The following is a 26,505-nucleotide window of genomic DNA, read 5'->3' as shown; positions in this document are numbered from 1 at the left end:
TAAAAAAAAAATAAAAAAGATTTTATGTATAGACACAAAAACACTATGCAAACACTATGCAGTATTTTCAGCTCCCATTTCCCCAAATCCTTTTCTTCTAAATGACTTGGGGGTAGAAAGGGAGGGAAAAGATAGGTACATTTACAAAATGTTTTCCCTACAGTGTGTAAGAAATGAATGCCACTAAGGTTACAGAGACAGTGAGAATATGGTGGAATTGGCATCAGTTTTTCAATTTCCCAGAAGCACTTCATAAAAAGACAAGACTAGGGTGCCTGGCTGTCTCAGTCAGTAGAACATGTGACTCTTCTTTTTTTTTTTTTAAGAGTTTTTTAAAATGTTTATTTTTGAGAGAGGGGGAAGGGGCTGAGAGAGAAGGGGACAGAGGATTCAAAGCGGGCTCTGTGCTGATACAGGACTCAAACTCACAAGCTGTGAGATCATGATCTGAGCCACCCAGGAGCCCCTGCAAGTATTTTTTTTAAATGTGGTTGAAATTCAAATTGTAGGGAAAGAAGATCAACATTCAGTCCTTAAAATAAAGACTTCAACTAGGTAAGAATCTATTTCTTGTGAAAAATTTTCACCATATAGTTCTAAGTTTGAGAACCGCTGCCAATATTCTAAAAAAAAAATAATTTCTAATGGGAAAGAAAAAAAGCAAAAGCAAGTTGAGAAAGAGTTGGTTTAATTTATAAAATTGGCTTGGAATGAAATGTACATGGGAAAGAACAATGGGAAAGTCTTATAAGATTCATAAATAAAGCCAATTATTTGTGGAAAAAGAGGACCAAGGATAAAACAATGGACAAATTCACAGAAGAAAACCCTTACCCTAACTTTTGCATCTGTTTTAATATTATCCCAGTCTAGCCCACCATCAAATCTTTTTCCAAACTGATAACAGAACTTTAACTTATCTAAGCTCCTCTGATCTCTTTATCCTTACTATCAGAAAAAGCTTACTAAAAAGCAATAAAGTAGCTAAAAACTAAAGTGGGAATAGAAGAGAAAAACAAAAGACCTGGATAATCAGCTCTGTGCATAATCTGTAATAGATTAAAATTTACAGCTTTATAAAATGATCTAAGATTTATTTTATTTTAATTAGCATAAAAATCAGACATAAGAAATGTGTTAATAATGCAGACAAAATATAAAGTATGCACTGTACAGTAGAAACATGAATAGTACAGAAAATATTCTTAAGGTACATAAAAACAAGATGCTCAAATAATGGACAAATAAAGTTCTGACATGTTTTTAACCCCCCCACTTTCACCTTACTGTTGACTAGAAGGAAAATATTAATCAACACGTACAAACTATACTTGTGTATCAACCATGATCATAGGTTGACGACAGAAAGAAGAGTTTGGCAAAAATCAATATAAGCATTCTATGAGAATCAAGTGGCTATACAGAATTTATAATAGGAATACTATATATTTTATTACCATTTGTAAATTTTTACTGCACATTCCTTATACCAGTAAAATTTGTAATAAGTTTATTATACTAAAAAAAGAAATATGAACTAACATGATACCTGAATATCCTTCTTGACTGGCTTAGCTTTGTTCTCCACAACTTTCTTCCTAAATTCGAGAAGAACTTCTTTACAGTCCTCAAGATGAATCTCAGGCTCCCAAGTATCATCATCTGATGTGTACCCTTTCCATCGAACTTTGTAAAGGATTTTACCCTGTTACAGAATTAAAAACAGGCAAATAAAGGACATTAAATTTGATAATATAAGTGATTAAATTTCCAAAAACATAAAACCCTGAGAATGCATGAATGAACTTGAAATGGAGATTAACATCATTATAAAGTATGTTCATCTCTTGAAGCAAGTGGGTTTAAGAAAAAACAGTGCCACACCAGGGACGCCTAGGTGGTTCAGTTGGTTAAGCGTCCAACTTTGACCTAGGTCATGATCTCGCCATTCCTGAGTTTGGGCCCCGTGTCAGGCTCTGTGCTGACAGCTCAGAGCCTGGATCCTGCTTTGGATTCTGTGTCTCCCTCTCTCTCTGCTCCTCCCCCACACACGCTGTCTCTCTCTCTCAAAAATAAATGTTAAAGAAATTTAAAAAAAAGAATGAAAAAACAGTGCTACATCAAAACTAAAAATAAACGAATGGGACTATATCAAACTAAAAAGCTTCTACACTACAAAGGAAACCACTAATAAAATGAAAAAGCAACCTACTGAATCGGAAAATATTTGCAAATCACATGTCTGATAAAGGGTTAATATCCAAAATATATACAGAACTCAAACAATTCAATAACAAAAAACCCTCAAACAATCTGATTAAAAATTGGGCAGCAGATCTTTCCAAAGAAGACATATAGATGGCCAAGGGGGGGGGTGCTGTGGAGTACAGATGGCCAACAAATACATGAAAAGATGCTCAACACCACTAATCATTAGAGAAATGCAAATCAAAAACACCATGAGATCTCATTATAAAAAAGAAATAACAAGTATTAGGAAGGATGAGGAAAAAAGGAAACCCCCTGTGCAATGTTGGTGAGAATGGAAACTAGGTTAGCCGCCATGCAAAAACAGTATAAAGGTTCCTCAAAAAATTTAAAAAACACAAACTACCATATGACCTAGCAATTCCATTTCTGGGTATTTATCTGAAGAAAACAAAAACGCTAACTTAAAAAGATATATGTACCCCCATGTTCACTGCAGCATCGCTTCAACAGCCAAAGAGTGGAAATAGCCCAAGTGTCCTCAACAGATGAATGAAGAAAGTGTGGTGCGTGTGTGTGTGTGTATACACACACATTTATGTATATGCACATGTGCGCGCACGCGCACACACACACACGCACACAAATGGAATATTATTCGGCCATAAAAAAAGAATGGAATCTTGCGCCTGGCAACATGTCTGGACTTCAAGGACATTATACTAAATAAAATAAGTCAGACAGAGAAAGACAAAACTGCATAATCTCACTTATGTATGGAAGGTAACAAAACAAAATGAAAACCCAAGCTCACAGATAAAGACAACAGATGAGGTTGCCAGAGGCAGGGGTTAAGAGTAGAAGATACAGATGAAGGGGGCAAAAGGCACTTCCAGTCATAAAACAAGTCATGGGGATGTAATGTGCAGCATGGTGACCACAGTTAATACTGTACTGCATACTTAAAAGTTGTAAGAAAGCAGATCTTAAAAGTTCTCATCGTAAGAAAACGTTTGTAACTATGTAAGGTAACAGATGTTAACTAGACTTACTGTGATGATTTTGCAGTGCATAAAAATATTGGATCATTATGTTGTACACCTGAAACTAATACTAATACTACTGGTATATGTCAATTATACCTCAATTTTTAAAAATTAAAGTACATAAACAGTATTACTGATCTACTTTTCATAAATTGAAGACTGAGGTCCTTCTCTGATTATATAAGCAACATGTAATCTTTGAAAATCAATAAAAAGCAGGAAAAAACCCAAAAACCACCCACAGAGTATTGATAACGATTTGACCTATTTCCCACTCTTTACATTTACAAATGTATTTACAAATATGTAATTACAACTACGTATTAAACACATATTGCTTAGAACACTAAGTGTATCATTTAGATACTTATCTAATACTATGATTTTACTTTCTTTTTTCACTTAGATATGGAACACTTCTTGTTTTAATATTTTTCAAAAGCATGATTTTTACTGATTGTTTTAAATACAATAAAAATACAAAAAACCTCTCCCTTTGGAAACCAAAGGTTGTTTTGTTTCCAATTTCTTTTTAAACAAAGCTGTTACATACTTGTGCATCTCTCATCAGGTTGCTAGAATAAAGTCCCCAAAGACAGATCAATTGGGTCAAATAATAAAGCCATTTAAACACTGTTAAGGGGTACCTGGGTGGCTCAGTTGGTTGAGCCTGCAACTTTGGCTCAGGTCATGATCTTGCAGTTTGTGGGTTTGAGCCTTATGTCAGACTCTGTGCTGACAGCTCAGAGCCTGGAGCATGCTTCAGATTCTGTGTCTCCCTCTCTCTCTGCCCTACCCCCCCATTCACATTGTCTCTCTCTCCCAAAAATAAATAAACATTAAAAAAATTTTTTTAACACTGTTAAAACACACTGCCAGAAAAAATATTTCTAGAAAAGATATTCCAATTTACATTTCCACAAGATAAAAGAGCTCATCTCTGTGTATCTCTGCAAACTATAGCAGGGCCTATCTCCTATTTTAGTTTGGTCATTCTGTGAGCTAAGAATGGTTTTTACATTTTTAAATGGTTGAAAACAAATCAAAAGAATAAATACATACAAATCAAGTGCTTTATAATCTGTCATGCATGGCCTAAATCTTGGCATTTATTAGCTCATTTAATCTTTACAACAACCCTGTGAAGTACTGTTACTCATTTTATAGAGGAGGAAACTGAAGCTTCTAGAAAAAGTAACTAGTAAAGATTACACAGCTAAAAAGTAATTCGGCTGAAATTAACACCCAACGGCACTTAACCAGCTTCTGCATATGAAAAGTTATCCAACTCTGTGAGGATAGTATGTATAAGTATCCAAAGGTGGATGCAGTTAACATAGCCTACTGAGGTCCCAAGAGAGAAGATCACTGTCTTTGAGAGAAGGAAGGATTTTTAGGATAATGAGGTCATGCCTTCCCCATGAACATTAACTTTAAAACCTAATTTTGCCTCTCAACCTACAAAGTATAATATTTACTATATGGCAATTTACCAAAGTCTGCTGACTTCAGCTTTATGATCACTTACATAATTATTATTAAGCCATTCACATTTTTTCTTTCAAGAATTACCTGCAATATGCCCACTTTAACCACTGCTATTTAACACTGTACCATGAGTTCTAGCCAGAGCAATTAGATAAAAAGATGTAAAAGGCATTCAAGTTAGAAAGGAAGAAATACAACTATTCACTCTATATAGAAACTCCCAAAGAATCACAAGAAAATGACTAGATCTAATGAATGAATTGAGCTTGAAGAGTACAAGAATAACACACAATCATCAGCTGTGTTTCTACACACATGTAATGCACAGTCCAAAAAGGGAATTGTTTTTGCCTTCAATTTTTATTTTAATTCCAGTTAGTAAACATACAGTGTAATATTAGTTTCAGGTGTACAATACAGTAGTTCAACACTTCCATAATCACCCTGTGTTCATCATGACAAGGGCATTCCTTAATGCCCCTCACCTATTTAACCCGTCCCCCCACCTACCACCTCTCTGGTAACCTTCAGTTTGTTCTCTATAATTGTCTGTTTCTTGATTTGTCTCAGTCTCTCTCTTTTTGCCCTTTGCTTGTTTGCTTTGTTTCTTAAATTCCACACGAATGAAATCATACGGTATTTGACTCTTATTTCACCTAGCATTATCCTCTCTAGCTCCATCTATGTCATTGCAAATGGCAAGATCTCATTCTTTTCGATGGCTGAATAATATGCCATTGTGTGTGTATATATATATATATCACATTTTTATTCATTCATCAATCGATGGACACCTGGGCTGCTTCCATTCTTGATTATTATATCCAATGCTGCTATAAACACAGGGTGCATGTATCCCTTTGAATTAGTGTTCTTGTACTCTTCGGATAAACAGCCGTAGTATACTAGACCATAAGGTAGTTCTATTTTTAACTTTTTGAGGAACCTGCATACAGTCTTCCATGGTGGTCACATCAGTTTACATTCCCGATAACAACACAAGAGGGTTCCTTTTTCTCTACATCCTCGCCAACACCTGTTGTTTCTTGGGTTATTGATTTTAGCCACTCTGATAGATGTAAGGTGATATCTCATTGTAGTTTCGATTTTCATTTCCCTGATGATAAGTGATGACAGGCATCTTTTCATGTGTCTGTGGCTATCTGTATATCTTCTTTGCAAAAATGTCTGTTCGTGTCTTCTATTTATTTCTTAACTGGATTGTTTTTGGGTGTTGAGTTTTAGAAGTTCTTTATATATTTTGGATAGTAACCCTTTATTAGATATGTCATTTGCAAATATCTTCTCCCATTCTGTAGGTTACCTTTTAGTTTTGTTGATTGTTCCTTCACTGTGCAGAAGCTTTTTATTTTGATGTAGTCCCAATAGTTTTTTGCTTTTGTTTCCCTTGCCTTAGGGGATAGATCTAGAAAAAAGTTGCTATGGCCGATGTCAGAGAAATTACTACCTGTGCTCTCTTCTAGGATTTTTATGGTTTCAGGTATCACATTTAGGTCTTCAATTCATTTTGATTTTTTTTTTTTTCCTGTATGGTGTAAGAAAGTGTTCCAGTTTTCCTCTCCCTCCCCCCCCCCCCATTTCCCCATTTGTTGAAGAGACTGTCCTTTTCCCAATGGATATTCTTTCCTGCTTTGTCAAAGATTAATTGACCATGTAACAGTTAAGAGGCTGTCCTTTTCCCATTGGAGGTTCTTTCCTGCTTTGTCAAAGATTAATCACCATATGGGGCGCCTGGGTGGCTCAGTCGGTTAAGCGTCTGACTTCAGCTCAGGTCACGATCTCACGGTCCGTGAGTTCGAGCCCCGCGTCGGGCTCTGGGCTGATGATGGCCCAGAGCCTGGAGCCTGCTTCCGATTCTGTGTCTCCCTCTCTCTCTGACCCTCCCCCGTTCATGCTCTGCCTCCTTCTGTCTCAAAAATAAATAAACGTTAAAAAAAAAACAATTAAAAAAAAAAAGATTAATCACCATATAATTGTAGGTTTACTTCTGGGTTTTCTATTCCATTGATCTATGTGTCTATTTTTGTCCCAGTACCATACTGTTGACTACTACAGCTTTGTAATATAACTTGAAGTCCAGAATTGTGAGGCCTTTAGCCTTGCTTTTTTTCGTTCTTTTTTTCCCCCCAAGACTCCTTTGGTTATTCGGGGTCTTCTGTGGTTCCATACAAACTTTAGGATTTTCTGTCCTAGGTTCCATGAAAAATGCTATTGGTATTTTGACAGAGATTACATTAAATGTGTAGACTGCTTTGGGTAGTACAGACACTTTAACAATATTTATTCTTCCAATCTATGAGCAGGAATGTCTTTCCGCTTCTTTGTGTCATCTTCAATTTCTTTCATCAGAGTTTTATAGTTTTCAGAGTACAGGTCTTTCACCTCTTTGGTTAGGTTTATTCCAAGGAATTTTATTATTTTTGGTGCAACTGTAAATGGGATCATTTTCTTAATTTCTCTTTCTGCCACTTCACTACTGGTGTACAGAAATGCAACAGATTTCTGTACATTGATTTTGTATCCTGTGACTTTACCAAATTCGTTTATCAGTTCTAGCAGTTTTTTGGTGGAGTCTTTGGGGGTTTTCTGTATAGAATATCATGTTATCTGCAAATAGTGAAAATTTTACTACTTCCTTACCAATTTGGATGGCTTTCATTTCTTTTTATTGTCTGATTGCTGTGGCTAGGACTTCCAGTACTATGTTGAATAAAAGTGGTGAGAGTGGACATCCTTGTCTTATTCATGACCTTAGGAAGAAGCTCTGTTTTTCCCCATTAAGGATAATGTCAGTTGTGGGTTTTCCATATATGGCCTTTATCATATTGAAGTATGTTCCCTCTAAACCTACTTTGTTGAGGGTTTTTATCATGAACAGATGTTATACTTTGTCAAATGCTTTTTCTACATCTATTAAAATGATCCTATAGGTTCTTTTCTTTTTTTTTTTTTTTTAAGTTTATTTTGAGAGAGAGAGAGTATGCATGCATGTGCAAGGGGGAGAGAGAGTGGGGGAGACACAGAGAGAGAGAGAAAGAGAGAGAGAGAATGAATCTCAAGCAGGCTCCATGCTGTCTGCACAGACAGTTTTGTGGGGCTTCATCCCACAAATCATGAGATTATGACCTGAGCTGAAATCAAGAGTCAGATGCTCAACTGACTGAGTCACCGGGATGCCCCATTATCCTTTCTCTTACTGAAGTGATGTACCATGTTGATTGATTTGCAAATACTGAACCCTTGCAACCCAGGAATAAATCCCACTTGACCACGGTGAATGATTTTTTTTAAATGTATTGTTAGATCTGGTTTCCTAGTATTTTGTTGAGAATTTTTGTATCTGTGTTCATCAGGGATATAGGTCTGTAGTTCTCTTTTTTAGTGGTGTCTATCTGGTTTTGGGATCAGGGTAATGCTGGCCTCACAGAATGAATTTGGAGGTTTTCCTTCCTTTTTAATTTTGTGGAATAGTTTTGAGAAGAATAGGTATTAACTCCTCTTTAAATGTTTAGTAGAATTTTCCTATGAAGCCACCAGGTCCTAGACTTTCGTTTGTTGGGAAATTTTTTAATAGTAACTCAATTTCTTTGCTGGCTATTGGACTGTTCAAATTTCTGTTTCTTTCTGTTTTAGTGGCTTATATGTTTCTAGGAATTTATCCATTTTTTTCTAGGGTGTCCATTTTGTTGGCATACAGTTTTTCATAATATTCTCTTATGATTATATTACTATCATGTTAGTTGTTACTTCTCTGATCTCATTTGTGATTTTTATTTCAGTCCTTTCTCTTTTTTTCTTGATATCTCTGGCTAGAAGTTTATCAATTTTACTTTTTCCAAAGAACCAGCTCCTCGTTTTATTGATCTGTTCTTTTGGGTTTTACTTTTTAGTTTCTGTATCATTTATTTCTGCTCTAATCTTTATCATTTCCTTCCTGTTTTTTTCTTCTTTCTTTCTTTTTTGTTATTCTTCTAGCTTCTTTAGACGTAAGGTTAAATTGTTTATTTGAGATTTTTCTTGCTTCTTGAGGTAGGCCCATATTGCTATAAACTTCCCTCTTAGGACTACTTTTGCATCATCCCAGAGGTCTTGGACTGTTATGTTTCAATTTTCATTTGTTTCCATGTACTTTTTAATTTTTTTTTTAATTTCCTGGTTCACCTATTCATTGTTTAGTAGCATGTTACTTAACCTCCATGTATTTGTAGTCTTTCTAGATTTTTTTTCTTCTGGCTGACTTGCAGTTTCATAGTGTTGTGGTCAAAAAGATTTATGGTATAACTTCGATCTTGAATTTGTTGAGCCTGGTTTTGTGAGCTGATGCGATCTATTCTGGAGAATGTTCTGTGTGCACTTGAAAAGAATGTGTATTCTGTTCTTTTAGGATGGAATATTCTGAAATTATCTGTTAAATCCATCTGATCCAGTGTGTCAATCAAAGCCATTGTTTCCTTGTTGATTTTCTGTTTAGATGATCTACTGATGTATGTGGGATGTTAAAGTCCGCTACCATTACTGTATTATTATTGGTTCGTTCCTTTATGTTTGTTACTGTTTTATGTATGGGCGCTTCCAAGCTGGGTGCATAAATATTTACAACTGTTGTATCTTCTTGTTCAATTGTCCCATTATATAGTGTCTTTGTTTCTTGTTACAGTCTTTATTCCCAAGTCTATTTTTTCCAACCTAAGTATCATTACTCCAGCTTTCTCTTGATATCCATTTGCATGACAGATGTTTCCTCATTCCCTCACTTCCAATCTGCAGATGTCTTTAGGTTTAAAACAAGTCTCTTGTAGGCAACATATAGATGACTCTTGGTCTTTTATCTATTCTGTCATCCCATGTCTTTTGATTGGAGTGTTTGGTCTATTTACATTCAAAGTAACTATTGGTAAATATGTATTTATTGACATTCTATTGCTAATTTTGTGGTTGTTTCTGAAGATTTTCTCTGATCTTTTCTTTCTTTCATGTTTTGTTGATTTTCTTTACTGATATATTTAGATTTCTTTCTCTTTTGTATGTTTATTAGTGGTTTTTGACATGGTTCCCATTAGATTTGTATATAACCTCTTTTACATATAGCAGTCTATATTAAATTGATGGTCATTTAAGTTTGAGCTCATTTTCTCTCCTCTACTCCCCACATTGTAGGTTAAGTATATATTAGTATATCTTACGTCCTTTCTTTTGTGTATGAGTTCCTTGACTGATTTTTTATAGAAATATTCATTTTTGGGGCGCCTGGGTGGCGCAGTCGGTTAAGTGTCCGACTTCAGCCAGGTCACGATCTCGCGGTCCGTGAGTTCGAGCCCCGCGTCGGGCTCTGGGCTGATGGCTCAGAGCCTGGAGCCTGTTTCCGATTCTGTGTCTCCCTCTCTCTCTGCCCCTCGCCCGTTCATGCTCTGTCTCTCTCTGTCCCAAAAATAAATAAACGTTGAAAAAAAAATTTAATAAAAAATAAAAAAAAAGAAATATTCATTTTTACTGTGTTTCATACCTCTATACTGTCACTTTTGGTCTATCTTTTTTTTTTTTTTTTAATTTTTTTTTTTCAACGTTTATTTATTTTTGGGACAGAGACAGAGCATGAACGGGGGAGGGGCAGAGAGAGAGGGACACACAGAATCGGAAGCAGGCTCCAGGCTCTGAGCCATCAGCCCAGAGCCCGACGCGGGGCTTGAACTCACGGACCGCGAGATCGTGACCTGGCTGAAGTCGGATGCTTAACCGACTGCGCCACCCAGGCGCCCCTGGTCTATCTTTTCAAAGAGTCCTCTTTAACAGTTCTTTCAGGGCTGGTTTAGTGATTATTTATTTATTTATTTATTGCCCAGGAAACTCTCCTATTCTGAATGATACCCTTGCTGGACAGGGTATTCTTGGCTGCAGATTCTTCCCATTCACCACATTGAATACATCGTGCCACTCCCTACCAGCTTGCCAAGTTTCTGCTGAAAAATCTCCCACTAGCCTTATGGGCTTTCCTTTGTAAGTTACTGACTTGTGTGTTGCTGCTTTAAAAATTTTTTCTTTATCACTGTATTTTGCAAATTTAATTACAGTATGTGTTGGCATGAATCTGCTTTGTTGATTTTGATGGAAGTCCTCTGTGCCTCCTGGATATGGATATTGGTTTCTTTTCCCAGATTAGGGAAGTTTTCAGCTTTTATTTCATTAAATAAAATCTCTGCCCCCTTTTCTCTCCCTTCTTCTTCTGAGACTCCTATAACATTAATATTGATTGATGGTGTCACTGAGTTCCCTAAGCTATTCTTTTTTTTGTCTTTACCTATTTTTGAGAGAGAGAGACAGAGACAGAGTGTGAGCGAGGGAGGAACAGAAAGAGAGGGAGACACAGAATCTGAAACAGGCTCCAGGCTCCGAGCTCCCAGTACAGGGCCCAATGTGGGGCTCGAACTCACAAACTGCGAGATCATGACCTGACCCAAAGTCAGACGCTTAACTGACTGAGCCACCCAGGTGCTCCATTAAGCTGTTCTTAAATTTAATTTTATTATGTTTTTAGAGAGAGATTGTAAACAGGGGAGAATAGCAGAAGGAGAGAGAGAATCCATGGTCAGCACAGAGCCCAACGTGGGGCTTGATACCATGATCCTGGGATCATGATCTGAGCCAAAATCGAGTCAGATACTCAACCACATGAGCCACACAGGAGCCTCCCTAAGTCTATTCTTGTTTTGTGTAATTCTCCTTCTGGCTTTTGTTCAACTTAGTTACTTTCCATTACGGTCTTCTAGGTCATGAATTTGTTTCTCTGCTTCTTCCATACTGCTATTCATTTCATCAAGTGTGTTTCTCACTTGTTTATTTAAGCCCTTTATCTTTGCTATGTTATTCCTTATCTCTGTGTTAAGGGTATCACTCATGTCTTCCACTCTTTTCTCAAGTCAAGTGAGTATACTTATGATCACTGCTTTAAATTCTCTATTAGGCATGTCATATATGCTTTGCTTAGATCTCTGACCATAGCCTTGTACTGTTTTTTCATTTTGGATAAATTTCTATGTCCTCATTTTGTCTGCCTCTCTGTTTCTGTTAAGAAAGTCAGCAATTTTATATATACAATGAACTACTACTTGGCAATGAGAAAGAATGAAATCTGGCTATTTGTAGCAACATGGATGGAACTGGAGAGTATTATGCTAAGTGAAATAAGTCAGTCAGAGAAAGATAGATACCATATATTTTCACTCATATGTGGATCCTGAGAAACTTAAGAGAAGACCATGGGGGAGGGGAAGAGGGGAAAAAAAGTTAGAGAGAGGTAAGGAGGAAAACCATAAGAGACTCAAATACTGAGAACAAACTGAGGGTTGATGGGGGGTCGGGGAGAGGGAAAAGCGGGTGATGGGCATTGAGGAGGGCACCTGTTGGGATGAGCACTGGGTGTTGTAAGGAAACCAATTTGACAATAAATTATATTATATGAATACATACACACACACACACACACACACACACACACACACACACACACACGAAAGTCAGCTATGCCTTCTACTCTTGAAAGCAGTAACTTTATGAAGAGGATGTCCTAGGGGCGCCTGGGTGGCGCAGTCGGTTAAGCGTCCGACTTCAGCCAGGTCACGATCTCGCGGTCCGTGAGTTCGAGCCCCGCGTCAGGCTCTGGGCTGATGGCTCAGAGCCTGGAGCCTATTTCCGATTCTGTGTCTCCCTCTCTCTCTGCCCCTCCCCCGTTCATGCTCTGTCTCTCTCTGTCGCAAAAATAAATAAACGTTGAAAAAAAAAATTAAAAAAAAAAAAAAAAAAAAAAGAAGAGGATGTCCTGGTGTGCCCTGCAGTGCAGTGTCCCCTGTTCACCAGAACCTGGCACTTAGAGAGTATTGTATGTTGCTTATACTTGGCTGTTGTATCTTAGTCACATTTCCTTTCAGTGCAATTGTTTGCACTGACTCTCTACCTTTGTGGGCTGTGCCTGCTCTCTGGTGTTAGTGGGACCCAGGCAAGACAGCTCTGAGCGGGGCATGCCCATCAGGGAGCTTGGGAGCAGGATGATGTTGTTAGCAAATTTTGGGTTGGGCCACTAGTCCAATGCTGGATTCCTTGAAGTGCTATAGCAGCTGGGAGCTGTGCATGGAGGTGGCAGGGGCTAAAAGGCTGGCATGGTGCATGATGATAGCTGGGTATGTGTGGGCCTGGTGCACGAGAGTGGGTGGGAGCACGTGGCTGGGTGCAATATGCTAGGTATTGGAGTGAGCGTGCGTGGCTTTAACAAAATTCATCCTGAGTCCAGGACCAAGGTTAGCAGGCCTGGAGCGGGCGAGTTCTCAGGAGAAATCATGGGCATGGCATACTGCTAGCACATTAGGTAGCAAGTGTTTGTGCAGCTCTGCCTCCTATAGGTGGCTCTGAGTTTAGGCTGGTGGGAGTGGAGAGGAAAAGAGCACCTGCCAGCTCCTTTGTTTTCAAAGAAGTCCCCCAACATGGTCCAAAATCAGTATGAACAGATCTGTCTCCTCTATGCCCCCAGTGTTGTATGCATGCTGTTTTTATGTTGCCTCTCCACAAAAGTTGCTGTCTCTTTACGGGTGGCCACCTAGCTATCACTCACCCTAGTGGCCAGTGCAGTTCCAGGTTTCAAGCCCCACTGGTTTTATAAACTCACAGAACTCGACTCCTCTGGTTTTTAATGTTATGGGGATTAGTTTTCCCCGAGTGAGGTCCCTGGTGTGAGGGCCCACTTCTCTGCTCTCTCCATGCAATGCAGCTCCCTCTCTCCTGCAGGCAGCCTCTCTCTGCCTTTTTGACCTTTTTAACCTTTCAGATGCAGCTTCTTCTCTATATTTAGTTGTGGAATTTCTTCCGCCTGTCTTCAGATTGCTCTCCAGTTTACTAACTTGGATGTAGACGTTATCTAGTTGTAAATATGGGACGGGGTGAGCTCTGGGTCCTCCTACTCCACCATCTTCCCAAACTCCTCCCAAAAAGGAAATTAAGAAAACAATTCCATTTATAACAGCACCTAAAAGAATAAAACACTTAGGAATAAATTTAACCAACAAGGTAAAAGACTTACAAACTTACTACAAAGCTGCAGTGATCGAAACAGTATGGTACTGGCATCAGGACAGACACAGAAAAATCCAAAAATGAACCCATACATCTACGACCTACTGATTTCTAAAAAAAATTTTTTTTTTAATTTTTTTTTTCAACGTTTATTTATTTTTGGGACAGAGAGAGACAGAGCATGAACAGGGGAGGGGCAGAGAGAGAGAGGGAGACACAGAATCGGAAACAGGCTCCAGGCTCTGAGCCATCAGCCCAGAGCCCGACGCGGGGCTCGAACTCACGGACCGCGAGATTGTGACCTGGCTGAAGTCGGACGCTTAACCGACTGCGCCACCCAGGCGCCCCTAAAAAAAATTTTTTTTAATGTTTATTTATTTTTGAGAGAGACAGAGACAGAGCTTGAGCGGGGGAGGGGCAGAGAGAGAGGGAGACAGAATCTGAAGCAGGCTCCAGGTTCTGAGCTGTCAGCACAGAGCCCAATGCGGGGCTCAAACCCCACAGACGGTGAGATCATCACCTGAGCCAAAGTCGGACGCCCAACCAACTGAGCCACCCAGGCTCCCTGGCCTACTGATTTTTGATAAGGGTGTCAAGTCCAATATGGAAACAAATTGTGCTGAAACAACTGGATTTCCCCCCCAAAAAAGGAAGCTGGACCCTACCTCATACCATATACAAAAATTAACTCAAAATGAATCAGACCTAAATTTAAGAAATGAAACCATAAAATTTTTAGAAGAAAACATAGGGGTAAATCTTCAGGACCTTGGATTTGACAATGCATTCTTGAATTTAACTCCAAAAACAAAAACAAAAATAGGTGAGAGGAGTTCATCAAAATTAAAAACTTTTGTGCATCAAAGGACATTATCAACATAGTGAAAAGGCAACCTATAGAACTGAAGAAAATATTTACAAGTCGCATCTGAAAAAGGATTAATATCCACAATATGTAAACAATTCCTATAATTCAAAAATAAGACAAAGAAAAAACTAAGAAACGAAACAGAAAAATAGGCAAACAACCCACTTAAAAAGGGGAAAGGACTTGACCAAACATTTTTCTAAACACGATATACAAATGGCCAATAAGCATATGAAAAGATGCTTATCACCATTAGTCCTTAGGGAAACGCAAATAAAACCCATGAGACACTATTTCACACCAGTTACTAGATGGGTATATTACACGAAGCAAAAACATGTAAAACAAATGTGTGTGAGAATGGGGAGAAATTAGAACCTTCTAACATTAGTGGTAGGAATGTAAAATGTTACAGCTGCTGTGGAAAACAGTTGGCAATTCTTCAAAAAGTTAAACAGAATTACCTTATGGCCCGATAATTCCACTGCTGGGTATACACCCAAAAGAACTGAAAACAGGAATTCAAACAAGTATTCATTCAACCATGTCCAGTAGTGTACTGTTCACAACAGCCAAAAAATGGAAATAATCCAAGTGTCCTTCAACAGATAAATGGATAAACAAAATGTGGTATACACATACAATGAAACATTATGCAGTCTTAAAAGCGAAGGAAATTCTGACACATTCTATAAGATGGATGAACCCTAAAAATACTACGGTTGGTGAAATAAGCCAGAAACAGAAGGACAAATATTGCATGATTCCACTTACATTAAGTACCTGAATTAGCAGATTCACCGAGACAGAAGGGAGAATGGTGGATACCAGGGGTTCAGGGGAGGAGAATTATTGTTTAATAGGGACAGTTTCATTTGGAAAGATGAAAAAGTTCTAGAGATGGACAGTGGTGATGGCAGCGTTTCTACCCAAATGTACTTAACGACTCTTCTGTCTCTATGCATTTGCCCTTAAAAACATTAAGATGGCAAATTTTAAGATACATAAATAGAGAAACATGTATGTGAAACTACAATAAACAAGACTTAAAAATTACCTATTGTCGTTTGCCCATTTTCTCATTTATAATAATTTTTCTTTTTAATGTTTTATGGCTATCAAATCTTTATCATACATTGGGGTGCTTGGGTGGGTCAGCTGGGTAAGGGTCTGACTCTTGATTTCAGCTCAGGTTATGATCTCACGGGTTCGTGAGTTTGAATACCGTTTGTGGTTTCAGCTGTCAGTGGAGAGCCTGCTTCAGGTCCTCTGTCTCCTTCTCTTTCTGCCCCTCCCCCGTTCATGCTCACTCTCTCAAAAATAAGTAAACATTAAAAAAAGTCTTTATCACATATATTCCAAATTTTTGCTCCTCCAGATTTCTGGTTTATCTTTTCTGCTCAATATCCAATCTCACTGAGAAGCAAGAATAGATGAAATAGTTTTCCACTTGACCTGCAGAGCACTATTCTATCTTACACTTAACACCTGCCTGATGTTATTCACACAACCACCGAGGCAATAAACTTTCCAAACCAAAGGCCAAGTGCTGGTCCCTCTCCCTTTACCCTTCAACATACCTACACTGCCTTTCAATCATTCTGCCACCTGTAGAAAGACCAACATCGGTCTTGGATTGGAAACTGGTAGAATTGAAAACTAAGAAATAATGGGAAAAAAGTGCAACTTAACTTTTAAAGATAAGCCTCATAATCTTAAAATAATAACTAAGTCTAAACTGATACAGTTTGATGGGTCAGTTACATAACAGGATGAAGGGACCGATGCTTGTGCCCCATTATTTTTATGTGTACATAGAAACAGTAGTATCTGCTACTCAATGTAGCTTTTAAACCCTTATTTACCTTCAAATGGGACAGAAAAAAATGTATATAAATAGAGGAAAAAGACAAAATCAGTATTAACAACTGGGGGATATGCACGAAGGTATATGTGAGGCTATATATAATTCTTACAACTTTTCTGATGACTAAAAAAAAAAAAACAACAGTAAAAAAAACCAGTAAACATTTACTTCTACATTGAACACAGTTATAAATTTAGTGCTAGCTGTCAATTAAGCTCAACCTGGTCAATGAGAGTAAGTGCATCAACAACCATTCTCAAGTATTAAGTAGCACATCTCAATTCTAGCTCCAGATTTCATTTGTTAATAACTGTTATTGATCTTTATTTCAGCAGTTTTGTTTCATTCATTCATTGAACAAATATTTATTGAAAGTCACTATATGTTAGGAACTTTGAGTCTTAGAGATACAACAGTATAGAAAACAGATTAAATCCATGAACTATATGTTCTTTTACAGAAATCCTGTAGATCCAAATATTGCCCAGGGCTTTGCCATATATTAAATTTCATGATAAATTTATCTTCAAAATGCCAGAAACAGTCTATTTTCTTGGTAGCCAAGTTTTCTTTTAGCTTACTCAGTGAGCCAAACCAAAAAGGCAGAAGACAGTCCTCCTATCCTCCAAAAGTGCATACATAAAGTCTCAAGGCCAATGGGTCCCAGTGTATTATAAGCATGAAATGTTAAAAAACAAAAAAAAAAAGTGCAACTGTAATTAAGCATTTCAATGGATTCCAAATGTGTTAATAATAGAAGTAAAAATATCTGGTCTGTTTTAGTGTTGCTTTAAAGTCGACAAGGAACACGTCATAAAAAATGTTACAATAATCAATAATATGAGGAATATGAAACTGAGAACAGCTCATACATGTAAATTATTCTCAAATTAGTTTCCCATATTTCTAGCTTCAACTTCCTAAGTAATGGCTGCCTTGCTTGCTGGCAACAATATTATAGATTTTAAATAACCCAATTAATCAAGCAAATATTCAACGTTAAACAATATATAGATATATGTCAGTTAAAATTAAAAATTAAAAAAGAAATTTTTTTTCAATGTTTTTTATTTATTTTTGGGACAGAGAGAGACAGAGCATGAACGGGGGAGGGGCAGAGAGAGAGGGAGACACAGAATCGGAAACAGGCTCCAGGCTCTGAGCCATCAGCCCAGAGCCTGACGCGGGGCTCGAACTCACGGACCACGAGATTGTGACCTGGCTGAAGTCGGACGCTCAACTGACTGCGCCACCCAGGCGCCCCTAAAATTAAAATTTTTTTAAGCACATGGAATATTAGTAATACTCTCAAATGTTTAGAAATTAAGCAATGTATTTACACGTAAGTTATAGCTATTGGAAAATATTTTTACCTGAATGAAAACATAGTACAAACATAATTTATGAGTTGCACCTAAACTAAGATCAGAGGATAATTTATAGTACTAAAGGCATATGATTTGAAAAAAAACAAAGGCTGAAAAACAGTTAGCTATGTATCCACCTCAAGATGTTAGAGAGGAGCCTGGGTGGCTTAGTCGGTTAAGCATCTGACTCATGGTTTGGGCTCAGGTCATGATCTCAGTTTGTGGGTTCAGGCCCCACATTGGGCTCTGCACTGACAGCATGGAGCCTGCTTGGGATTCTCTCCCTCTCCCTCTCCCTCTCTCTCTCACTGCCCCTCCCCTGCTCACAGTCTCTTTCTCAAAATAAATAAGTAAACTTAAAAGAGAAAAATTATGTGACCACCTTGACAGATGCAGAAAAAAAATTTTAATGAAATTCAACACCCATTCATAAAATTATTTAGTAACTAGAGATAGAAGGGAATTTCTTTAACCAACTGAGGGCACATACGCATAAATCAAATGTATTTCTGTATATGAGCAACAAACACAATGGAATTTTCAAAAAGACTACTATTGCATCAAAAATATCAAATATACCTAAAAATACATTAAAAAAAATTTTTTTAATGTTTATTTATTTTTGAGAGAGAGAGTGAGACAGAGCATGAGCAGGGGAGGGCCAGAGGGAGACACAGAATCTGAAGCAGGTTCCAGGCTCTGAGCTGTCAGCACAGAGCCCGATGTGGGGCTCAAACTCACGGACCATGAGATCATGACCTGAGCCGAAGTTGGATGCTTAACCGACTGAGCCAGCCAGGTGCCCCTACTTAAAAATATATTTAATAAAAGATGTTTAAGACCTCAACACAGAAAACTATAAGACATTACTGAAAGAAATTAAACTGATCCTAAATTTATCCACAGATTCAATGCAAATTCCAATAAAAATCCCAAGTTTTTATGTAAGGAAATTGGCAAGTCGATTCTAAAATCTATAAAGCATTGTTAGAGAAAAATAAGAAAGATCTGCTCAATGAAACATGACCCCCACGTTACACTATGCACAAAATCAATTCTAAGTGAAGTGTTAAACATAAAATCTGAAAGGGAAAACAAAAGAGCACCTAGAAAAAAAATTATAGAGAATATCTAGGGTAGAGAAAGATTTCTCAAACCAAACATAAAAAGCACTCAACATCACGACAAAGTTTCCTTACATTAACTATATAAACTGTTCATCAAAAGATAGCAGGGAAAGAGATCTGCTCACATCACCAACAAAAGGTATGAATCAAAATACGTTTCAACAAATCAATAAAGACAGACAACCCAGTAGAAAGACATTTCATAAAAAAGGATAACTAAATCTCCATTAAGTATATGAAAAGATGCTCAATGATTTCAACACTGATTACTAACGTAGGATCAGAAAAATACAAATTAAAAGTAGGAAATACCATCATGAACCCATCAGAACTGGCTAGAAATAAAAAGTCTGACCATATCAAGTGCTGACAGAATGCAAAACAAAAGGGAATCTCATAAACCATTAGTAATAGTGTAAATTGGTACAACCGCTTTCAAAAATAGTTTCCACTGAACGTTGAAGATACCTGTGTCCCTTAAGTCTGAACAATTCCATTTAGTGTTTATAACCAAGGGAAACATGTACACAATGTATCAGGAGACATGTTCATCACAGAAGCATTATTCGTAACAGCCAAAACCTGGAAACAATCCAAATGCCCCTTAACAGTAGGAGAAAAGATAGGCTGTAATATATACATGCACCCGAATAATGTGCAGCAATGAAAATGAAATAAAATACAGCTCCACACAACATGGATTAAATCTCACAAAGATATTGTTGAGGGAAAAACCCAGACACACAAAATAAATATTGTGAAATTCCATTTAAAGGAAAGAAAAAGGGGCACCTGGGCTCAGCTGGTTCAGTGTCTGACTACAGATTTCGGCTCAGGTCATGATCTCACAGTTGGTGAGTTCGAGCACCGCATTGGGCTCCACGTGCTGACAGTGCAGAACCTGCTTGGGATTCTCTCTCTCTCTCTCTCTCTCTCTCTCTCTCTCTCTCTCCCCCCCTCCAGCACACACTCTCTCTCAAAATAAATAAATAAACTAATAAATCAATAAATAAATGAAAAGAAAGTATGAAAAGAAAGAAAGAAGGAAAGAAAGAAAGAGAGAAAGAAAAAAACAGGTAAAAAGACACTCAAGTGTCAAGGAATGCATCCTTAGATGGAAAAATTACAAAGCAAAGCACGAAACCTATTATCATATAATAATTCAGGACAATGATTCTGGGTGAGGATGGGGGTACTGATCGAAAAGGGGATTCAAAAGAGGTTTTTAGGGATGGCAGTCTAATATTTCCTCATTTGGGTGGAGGTTACACAGGTGTTGGCTTTGTGATAATTCACTGAATTGTGTAACTAAAGTATTTACTTATACACTACAAAATCAAATCAAATGCCCATAAACTGGCACTAAAAAAATGCCAGTTTTTTATTATATAAAAATGACTCCTATTCAAAATTGAAGGTAAAACCCAAGATTTGTCAGATTCATTTAATTCTTCTGAAAACATACAAAAAATTAGTTAGCAATAAACTGAAAGAATATATAAACGCCAATATATAAATTTATATATAAATTTAGCACTGATGCTGTTCCTCCAAGCCAACCCTCATCATAATGATGGTCTTAGTCTATCTATCAGGATAGCACAGTCTGACCATAGACGACAAGATTATAAGAAGGCCAAACAAACTGCTACCAGGACCCTTTTGTTTTTCAACTGGCTGGCTCACTCAGCAGTACTTCTAAAGTAACTGCCACAGTCCTGTTCTGCTGAGTTAATACTTTTCATCTTACAAATCACTCACTTGCAAGAGCATCTAAAAACACAAGGCCCTGAAAACTAGAATTCTCACCCAATTGTACCCTTAATGTCTTAAACACTTAAGCTTCTTAGTTTCATCCACTTTTGACTAGAATATGAGACTTTGGGTATAGAGCCTACAATTCTTTGGGACCAGATATATTAAATACTGTATGAACTTAACTATATTGGAATTAAAATACATTAAAAAATATTCTACCAAATAGGTGAATCATCTTAATTCTAAAGCTTTTACTCTCTTAACCAAATATTTTTCTAAATATCTTTTTTTAAAGGTTTATTTAATTGGTTTAAGGCGGGGGGAGGGGCAGAGAGACAGAGAGGGAGAGAGAGAATCCCGAGCTGGCTCTCCACTGTCAGTGCAGAGCCCTACATAGGGCTCAGGAAACAGGAGATGACAACCTGAACTGAAATCAAGAGTCGGATGCTTAACCAACTGAGCCACCCAGGTGCCCAGATTTTTCTAAATATCTTATATGTGCCAAGCACTTGTATTAAATGAAGGTGATACAAAAACAGTTTAAGATTGGCTCTATTCTCTTGGGGCATCTGGGTGGCTCAGTTGGTTAAGCATCCGACTTCAGCTCAGATCATAATCTTGTGGTTTGTGGGTTCGAGCCCTGCGTGAGGCACTGTGCTGACAGCTCAGAGCCTGGAGCCTGCTTCAGAGTCTGTGTCTCCCTCTCTCTCTGCTCCTCCCCTGTTCACGCTCTCTCTCTCTCTCTCTCTCAAAATAAATGAACATTAAAAAATTTTTAAAAAGACTGGCTCTACTCTCATCAAGGCGCTTTTGTAATATATTTGGGAAAACTATACAAAGTTCCTACGTTTACTGTACTGCAACTACCAATAATATTGGCATTAGACTTCAATTATTTATCCTCAATAACCAGAACTTTTCAGTGTAAGCAACCGTGTACGCTACAATTCATCTCTATATCCTCAGAACTTAACACTGCACCTAGCACAAAATATGTAATTTAAAAAAAAAAAGTTTGCTGAATGAATGGACAAAAAAATTAACACAAAGTAGCACGTGACAAATAGAAAATAACAGACAATAAAAAGAACATACCGATCCGACTACGATATGGGACCTTTGGTCATCTCACACTTACCTACTGAGACAAATTAGTTACTAGTTTCCTTATTGTCCATCCTTCCACCCTCTCTCCTTCACCCCAGCCTGCAGTCCATGATTCGTTCACTCATTCAATAATGTGACATACACAAAGCACTTACTGCACGACAGGCAGTGGATTGAGTACCACTGATACAAAAAGTAATAATAATCATATTTCCTGTATTAAAGGAGCCTAAACCTAGCAGGAGAGGCAGACATATATAAAGATTAGTGCTTTAAGTGCTAAAACAGAGGTCTTAACAAAGTGTTACAAGGGCATAAATGAAGAAGCACCTCACTCTGCAGCGACCAGGGTCAAAAAAGGATTTCACAGACAAACTGACTCCGGGAGAGAGAGAAAGACCTGAGAGACTGAGGAGAAAGAGAACAGTAAGCGCCAAGTGTGATGAAGAATTTCACGTATTACTGTGTGGCTACAATCACATAATATGCAAGAAGAGAGAAAAGAGAATGGTCAGGCTTTGGAGACCTTTAAATGCCACCTCCTGGACGCGATTCTGAGCACGAGAAGATCTGAACGATCTGAAAGCAGAAAATCGATCACGGCCTTGGAAAACACTGAGACGATGGCGTGGACGACGGACTATGAGAAGCGGCACGATTTCAGTGTCACTCCTTTCCAGCACTGAGCAGTGGCCCCAATCAGTTATCTAAACACTGATGACCGTGACAAATCCTTCACCAACGGTCGGCCCCCTTGATACTCACACACCGCACCCTACACTGCTTCCTCTCTTCTGGCCACACAACCCTTTCAAACTTCTTGAAACGTACCCTCACCGCCACAGACAGCCCAAGAGTCCGTCCAGGGTTGTCAGCGCAGGGCTCCCAACGTGCGCGCGCTTGCGTCGGCTCTGGATGTCACGTTCCTTTCCCCCGCCTACGTCGTGTGTCTGCACAAGCTTTTCCACCTTGTGAATTCGGGGAGGGCTTCGCGTTTCCGCGCGGCAACCCTCTACAGAACTCCCATCGCTCCCCGCTTCTGCACTTCAAGCCCTGCACGCCCAGCCTCGCCTCCCCCGGCGCCCACGTACCCCCTCCGTCTTCATGTCCAGTATCTTTTCCACCTCGAACACATCCTCCCCGTCCTCCTCGCTGTCTCCAACGGCCTCCGCTCCTTTCGTGGCTGCGTCCTTCTCTTGGCCCACTGCTCCAACACCTTCTCCTTCGACTTCAGGAGACTCACCATTGCTGTCGGCACCTGAAACAGCTGCGGTCACGCTCGCTTCCTCCGCAACCGCTGCAGCCGCCGCCGCCGCCGCCGCCGCCATAATAGCCTAGCAAACCGCCGAAGACGAGCGGCTGCGACACACACCCTGGCGGTTCCTCGCGCTCCGCACTCGGCTGTAATCCACACGGGCAGCGTGACGCGACTGAGAGGGAAACCCGCCAATGGCGGGCTCGGGACCCTGGAGCGACACGCGCTTAAGCCAATCAGATGGAGGCGGGCGCGCCGGGGCCCCGCGGAGCCTACGGGAAGCGGGTGGGCGGGCGGAGGGGCGCTCCGGCGGAAGGGCGGGGCGGCTCGGGCCGTGAGAGACGAGCGCGCTGGGCACCTCCGGCGCAGGCGAGGGGTACCGGAGGGCTGTTTGGGAGCCCCTGACGCGAGGGGTGGGAACGACTCGGGGGAGGGGCTTGTCAGGGCGCGGGAGGAGAAAGAACGGAGGCCGACGGGGTACCTCGGAAGCCGGGGCTCCGGCGTGGAGCTGGAACGGGCGGCGGAGGCGGGCTCCCCGGTGCTTCCCGGGTCGGGAAGGGGTGGCCGGGGAACACCGGAGCGCGGGAGCTCGTCCTGGAAGAGAAGCTGAGGCGCTTAAGGGGGGGCGAACGCCGCGTGGGGCCTCCTCCCCCGTCCAGAGCGCGCAAGGGCCCAGCCCTGGGCCTTCTAGGAAAAACAGCGCCCCCTCCCGCCCAGACCTGAGCGGGTCGGAAGGCGATGCCCGGCCTTTCGTGCCTGTGTAATTTTGATTCGTTTAACGCATGTGAACGAGCCAATCAAACATAATTCAGAGTTGTATTTTATTAAGTATTGTTTAAAGTTAGGAAGGAATTTTTTTAATGTTTATTTATTTTTGAGACAATGCGAGAGACAGAGTGCAAGCGGCGGGGGCGCTGACAGAGTGAGACACAGAATCCAAATCGGGCTCCAGGCTCTGAGCTATCAGCACAGAGCTGGGGAGGGACTTGACTCAGGAACGGTGAGATCATGAGCCGAAGTCGGACGCTTAACCGACTGAGCCACTCAGGCGCCCCGGAAAAAAAAAATTTGTTTTAAGGAACTGGCCAAAGAACATTTGTTTTCCAAGTTCTAGAGATTTTTCCCCATTGAAAACATTGACGTGATAAAGTATTTTGTCCCCCTTATGAATGATTGACAAAGATAGTCATCCAAAGTTGCTAGGATAATCCACCTAAGGATAAAATATTTTTCTCACTTTGAATTGCAAATAAAAACTTTATGGTAGCAAGCTTTTCATTTTTTGTGTCTTTGAATGGTGGACTTAATTTACAAGATTTCATTTAAATTAACTCTGAGGTTAACTAAAGAATAATCTATGGTCCAGCGGATCCATTTGGAGAGGCACATCAGATCTTTGAGTGGGCACAGTGACTTATTAGTTTAGTTTAGTAAATGCATCCTGTGTACCAGGACTTTACTAAGCATTAAGAATACAAAACAGTCCAGCGTGGCATTAAAATATAGCTGACTGTATTGGAAGATTTCATTGGCTTTATTCAACGTTGGGGCAGCATTCCATTTGGCAAATAGAAAGGAGATCCGAAGAAATGCAGAAAGAAACAAGCTTCGCAAGGCAGAAAGGAGGTGGGGCATGAAGTCATAAACGAAAGGATTATTTCAGAAAAATTCGCTGTCCTTTGGGGGAAGGCTGGGGTCTATCAGACTACCTCACTAGTACAGCTAGGAAATTCCAGACTCCTGGTTAAGATTATATTCCTAGAAGAGGCTGAGACTGCAGTTAGGTTGGGTATGGACTCTTGGTTTGCTGATGTGGGGCTTGGCACAGATAACTGTGTTTTGGGCCTGTCGTCTCATTCTTAACGGTCTCTCTGCCTGCCACAGACTCAGTCTAAAAAGGAAGACGCAACAATTCTAATAATTGGATATCTTTTTTAAAGTAAGTTTTTAGAAAAATACTGTAAACAACATCTGTTGATGAGAGAAAGCCCATTTTTTCAGAATTTCAGTTAATACGCATAGAAGAAAAGATAGAAGATCACAATATTTCATGAAAATGATTCAGGCAACAAAACCATGAGATGAAAAGATTGATGACGAACTGGCTGCCAAAGTATCTCTTCACAGATTATTTGTTGGTTGTAGGGGAAACACAACTTCACATTGGAAAACCCACTGATCAATGTTAGCATTACTAAAAGTAAAAGAACCAAACCATATGGCTCCTGTTGACAAAAACATTGATCCTTAATCTATTCAGGACCTTAGATCAAATTTCCAATTTACAAGAAATATGGGGAAAGAAAAAGTGGAAACAACCAAATCCAGAATGTGGGACATCCTTTAGGACGACTGACCTTGTTTCTTCAACAAGTCAATAGCAAAAGAAGAGGCAAGAGAAGACTGTTCTAAATATATAAAAATTTGGCAAAATATTTAAATGATGGGATTTATATTGATTATACTATTTTTCTGCTTTTATATATTTTTGAAATAAAAATTTATGTTCACTGTAAAAAATTTTTAATTCAAAAGTATGTAACAGAAATAAAGTTCCTATTCCTCAGATGTAACCAATTTAGAATATGACAGATTTTTATCGCATACATGTATAAACACCCATTTATATAATTTTGAAATGTGCTCTCTTCCACATTGTTCCGCAACTGTAATATGTATATGCGTATAACATATGAATGTGTGTGTCCATATGTAAGACGAATTTCCAGATGTAGAATTCCTATTAATAAAAGTTATAGGTCAAGGAGGGTACTGATTGAAATTTGGATTAATATTGTGAGCACTGGGTGTTGTATGTAAGCGATGAATCACGGGAATCTACCCCCAAAGCCAAGAGCACACTGTATACGCTGTTAGCCAACTTGACAATAAATTATATTAAAAAAAAAGTTTAGATTATTCAAGTTTACCTAAGTAGTAAATCCTTCAGTATATGTATATCATTAGGAAACAATACCAAGTAGTCATTGTACACAGTGATAAGCACATTTGTTTAAAAAGGAATATGTTGAAAGAGCCCTGACTGGAGAGACAGAACTTCTCAACATGGCTGACAAGGCCCTCCCTGGCCTGGACCCAACCTTGCTCCAACCACAGCTCACCCCACTCCCCTCTCTTTATCTGTTCCAGCCACACTTGCCTCCTGGTCAGGCTAACCTGCTCATCCCCCAGGATCTTTGATTTTTTATATTGTCTGCTCCCACTGTAGTCTAAGCTCCAGGGGGCAGAAGCCATACCCGATTCTTCTCTCTGTTGTATCCCCCACACCTAGCACAGGGTCTGTCACAGAGTACCCAATAAATATTGAATGAATGA

General features: G+C 39.2%; 1 protein-coding gene and 1 long non-coding RNA gene across 6 annotated transcripts in view; one reads left to right on the top strand and one right to left on the bottom strand.

The window, feature by feature from the left end:
• The window catches only part of MPHOSPH8 (M-phase phosphoprotein 8), a 54,270-nt gene extending 30,937 nt beyond the window's left edge, over positions 1-23,333 (bottom strand). For all 5 annotated transcript variants that reach the window (XR_005782235.1, XM_040447953.1, XM_040447954.1 and 2 more), the window contains exons 1-2: positions 23,006-23,333; positions 1,550-1,705 (exon numbers count right to left, since the gene is read on the bottom strand). Coding sequence is in view for 4 of the 5 variants with exons in the window: in XM_040447953.1 (XP_040303887.1) it covers positions 1,550-1,705; positions 23,006-23,242 (393 nt within the window). In the remaining variant the exon portion in view is untranslated. The remainder of the gene's footprint in view (positions 1-1,549; positions 1,706-23,005) is intronic.
• On the top strand, positions 7,743-26,480 carry LOC121012698 (uncharacterized). Its single transcript, XR_005782238.1, has 3 exons — positions 7,743-7,753; positions 15,241-15,242; positions 26,362-26,480. It is a non-coding gene; the product is annotated as an uncharacterized LOC121012698 (long non-coding RNA).
• The last annotated feature ends 25 nt before the right edge of the window (positions 26,481-26,505 follow it).

The sequence above is a fragment of the Herpailurus yagouaroundi genome, unplaced genomic scaffold (assembly GCF_014898765.1).
Source record: "Herpailurus yagouaroundi ecotype Mexico unplaced genomic scaffold, PumYag 197, whole genome shotgun sequence".
NCBI classification, from domain to species: Eukaryota; Metazoa; Chordata; class Mammalia; order Carnivora; family Felidae; genus Herpailurus; species Herpailurus yagouaroundi.
The sequence above is the reverse complement of the archived record's forward strand: the minus strand, read 5'-3'. Positions and strand labels throughout refer to the sequence as shown.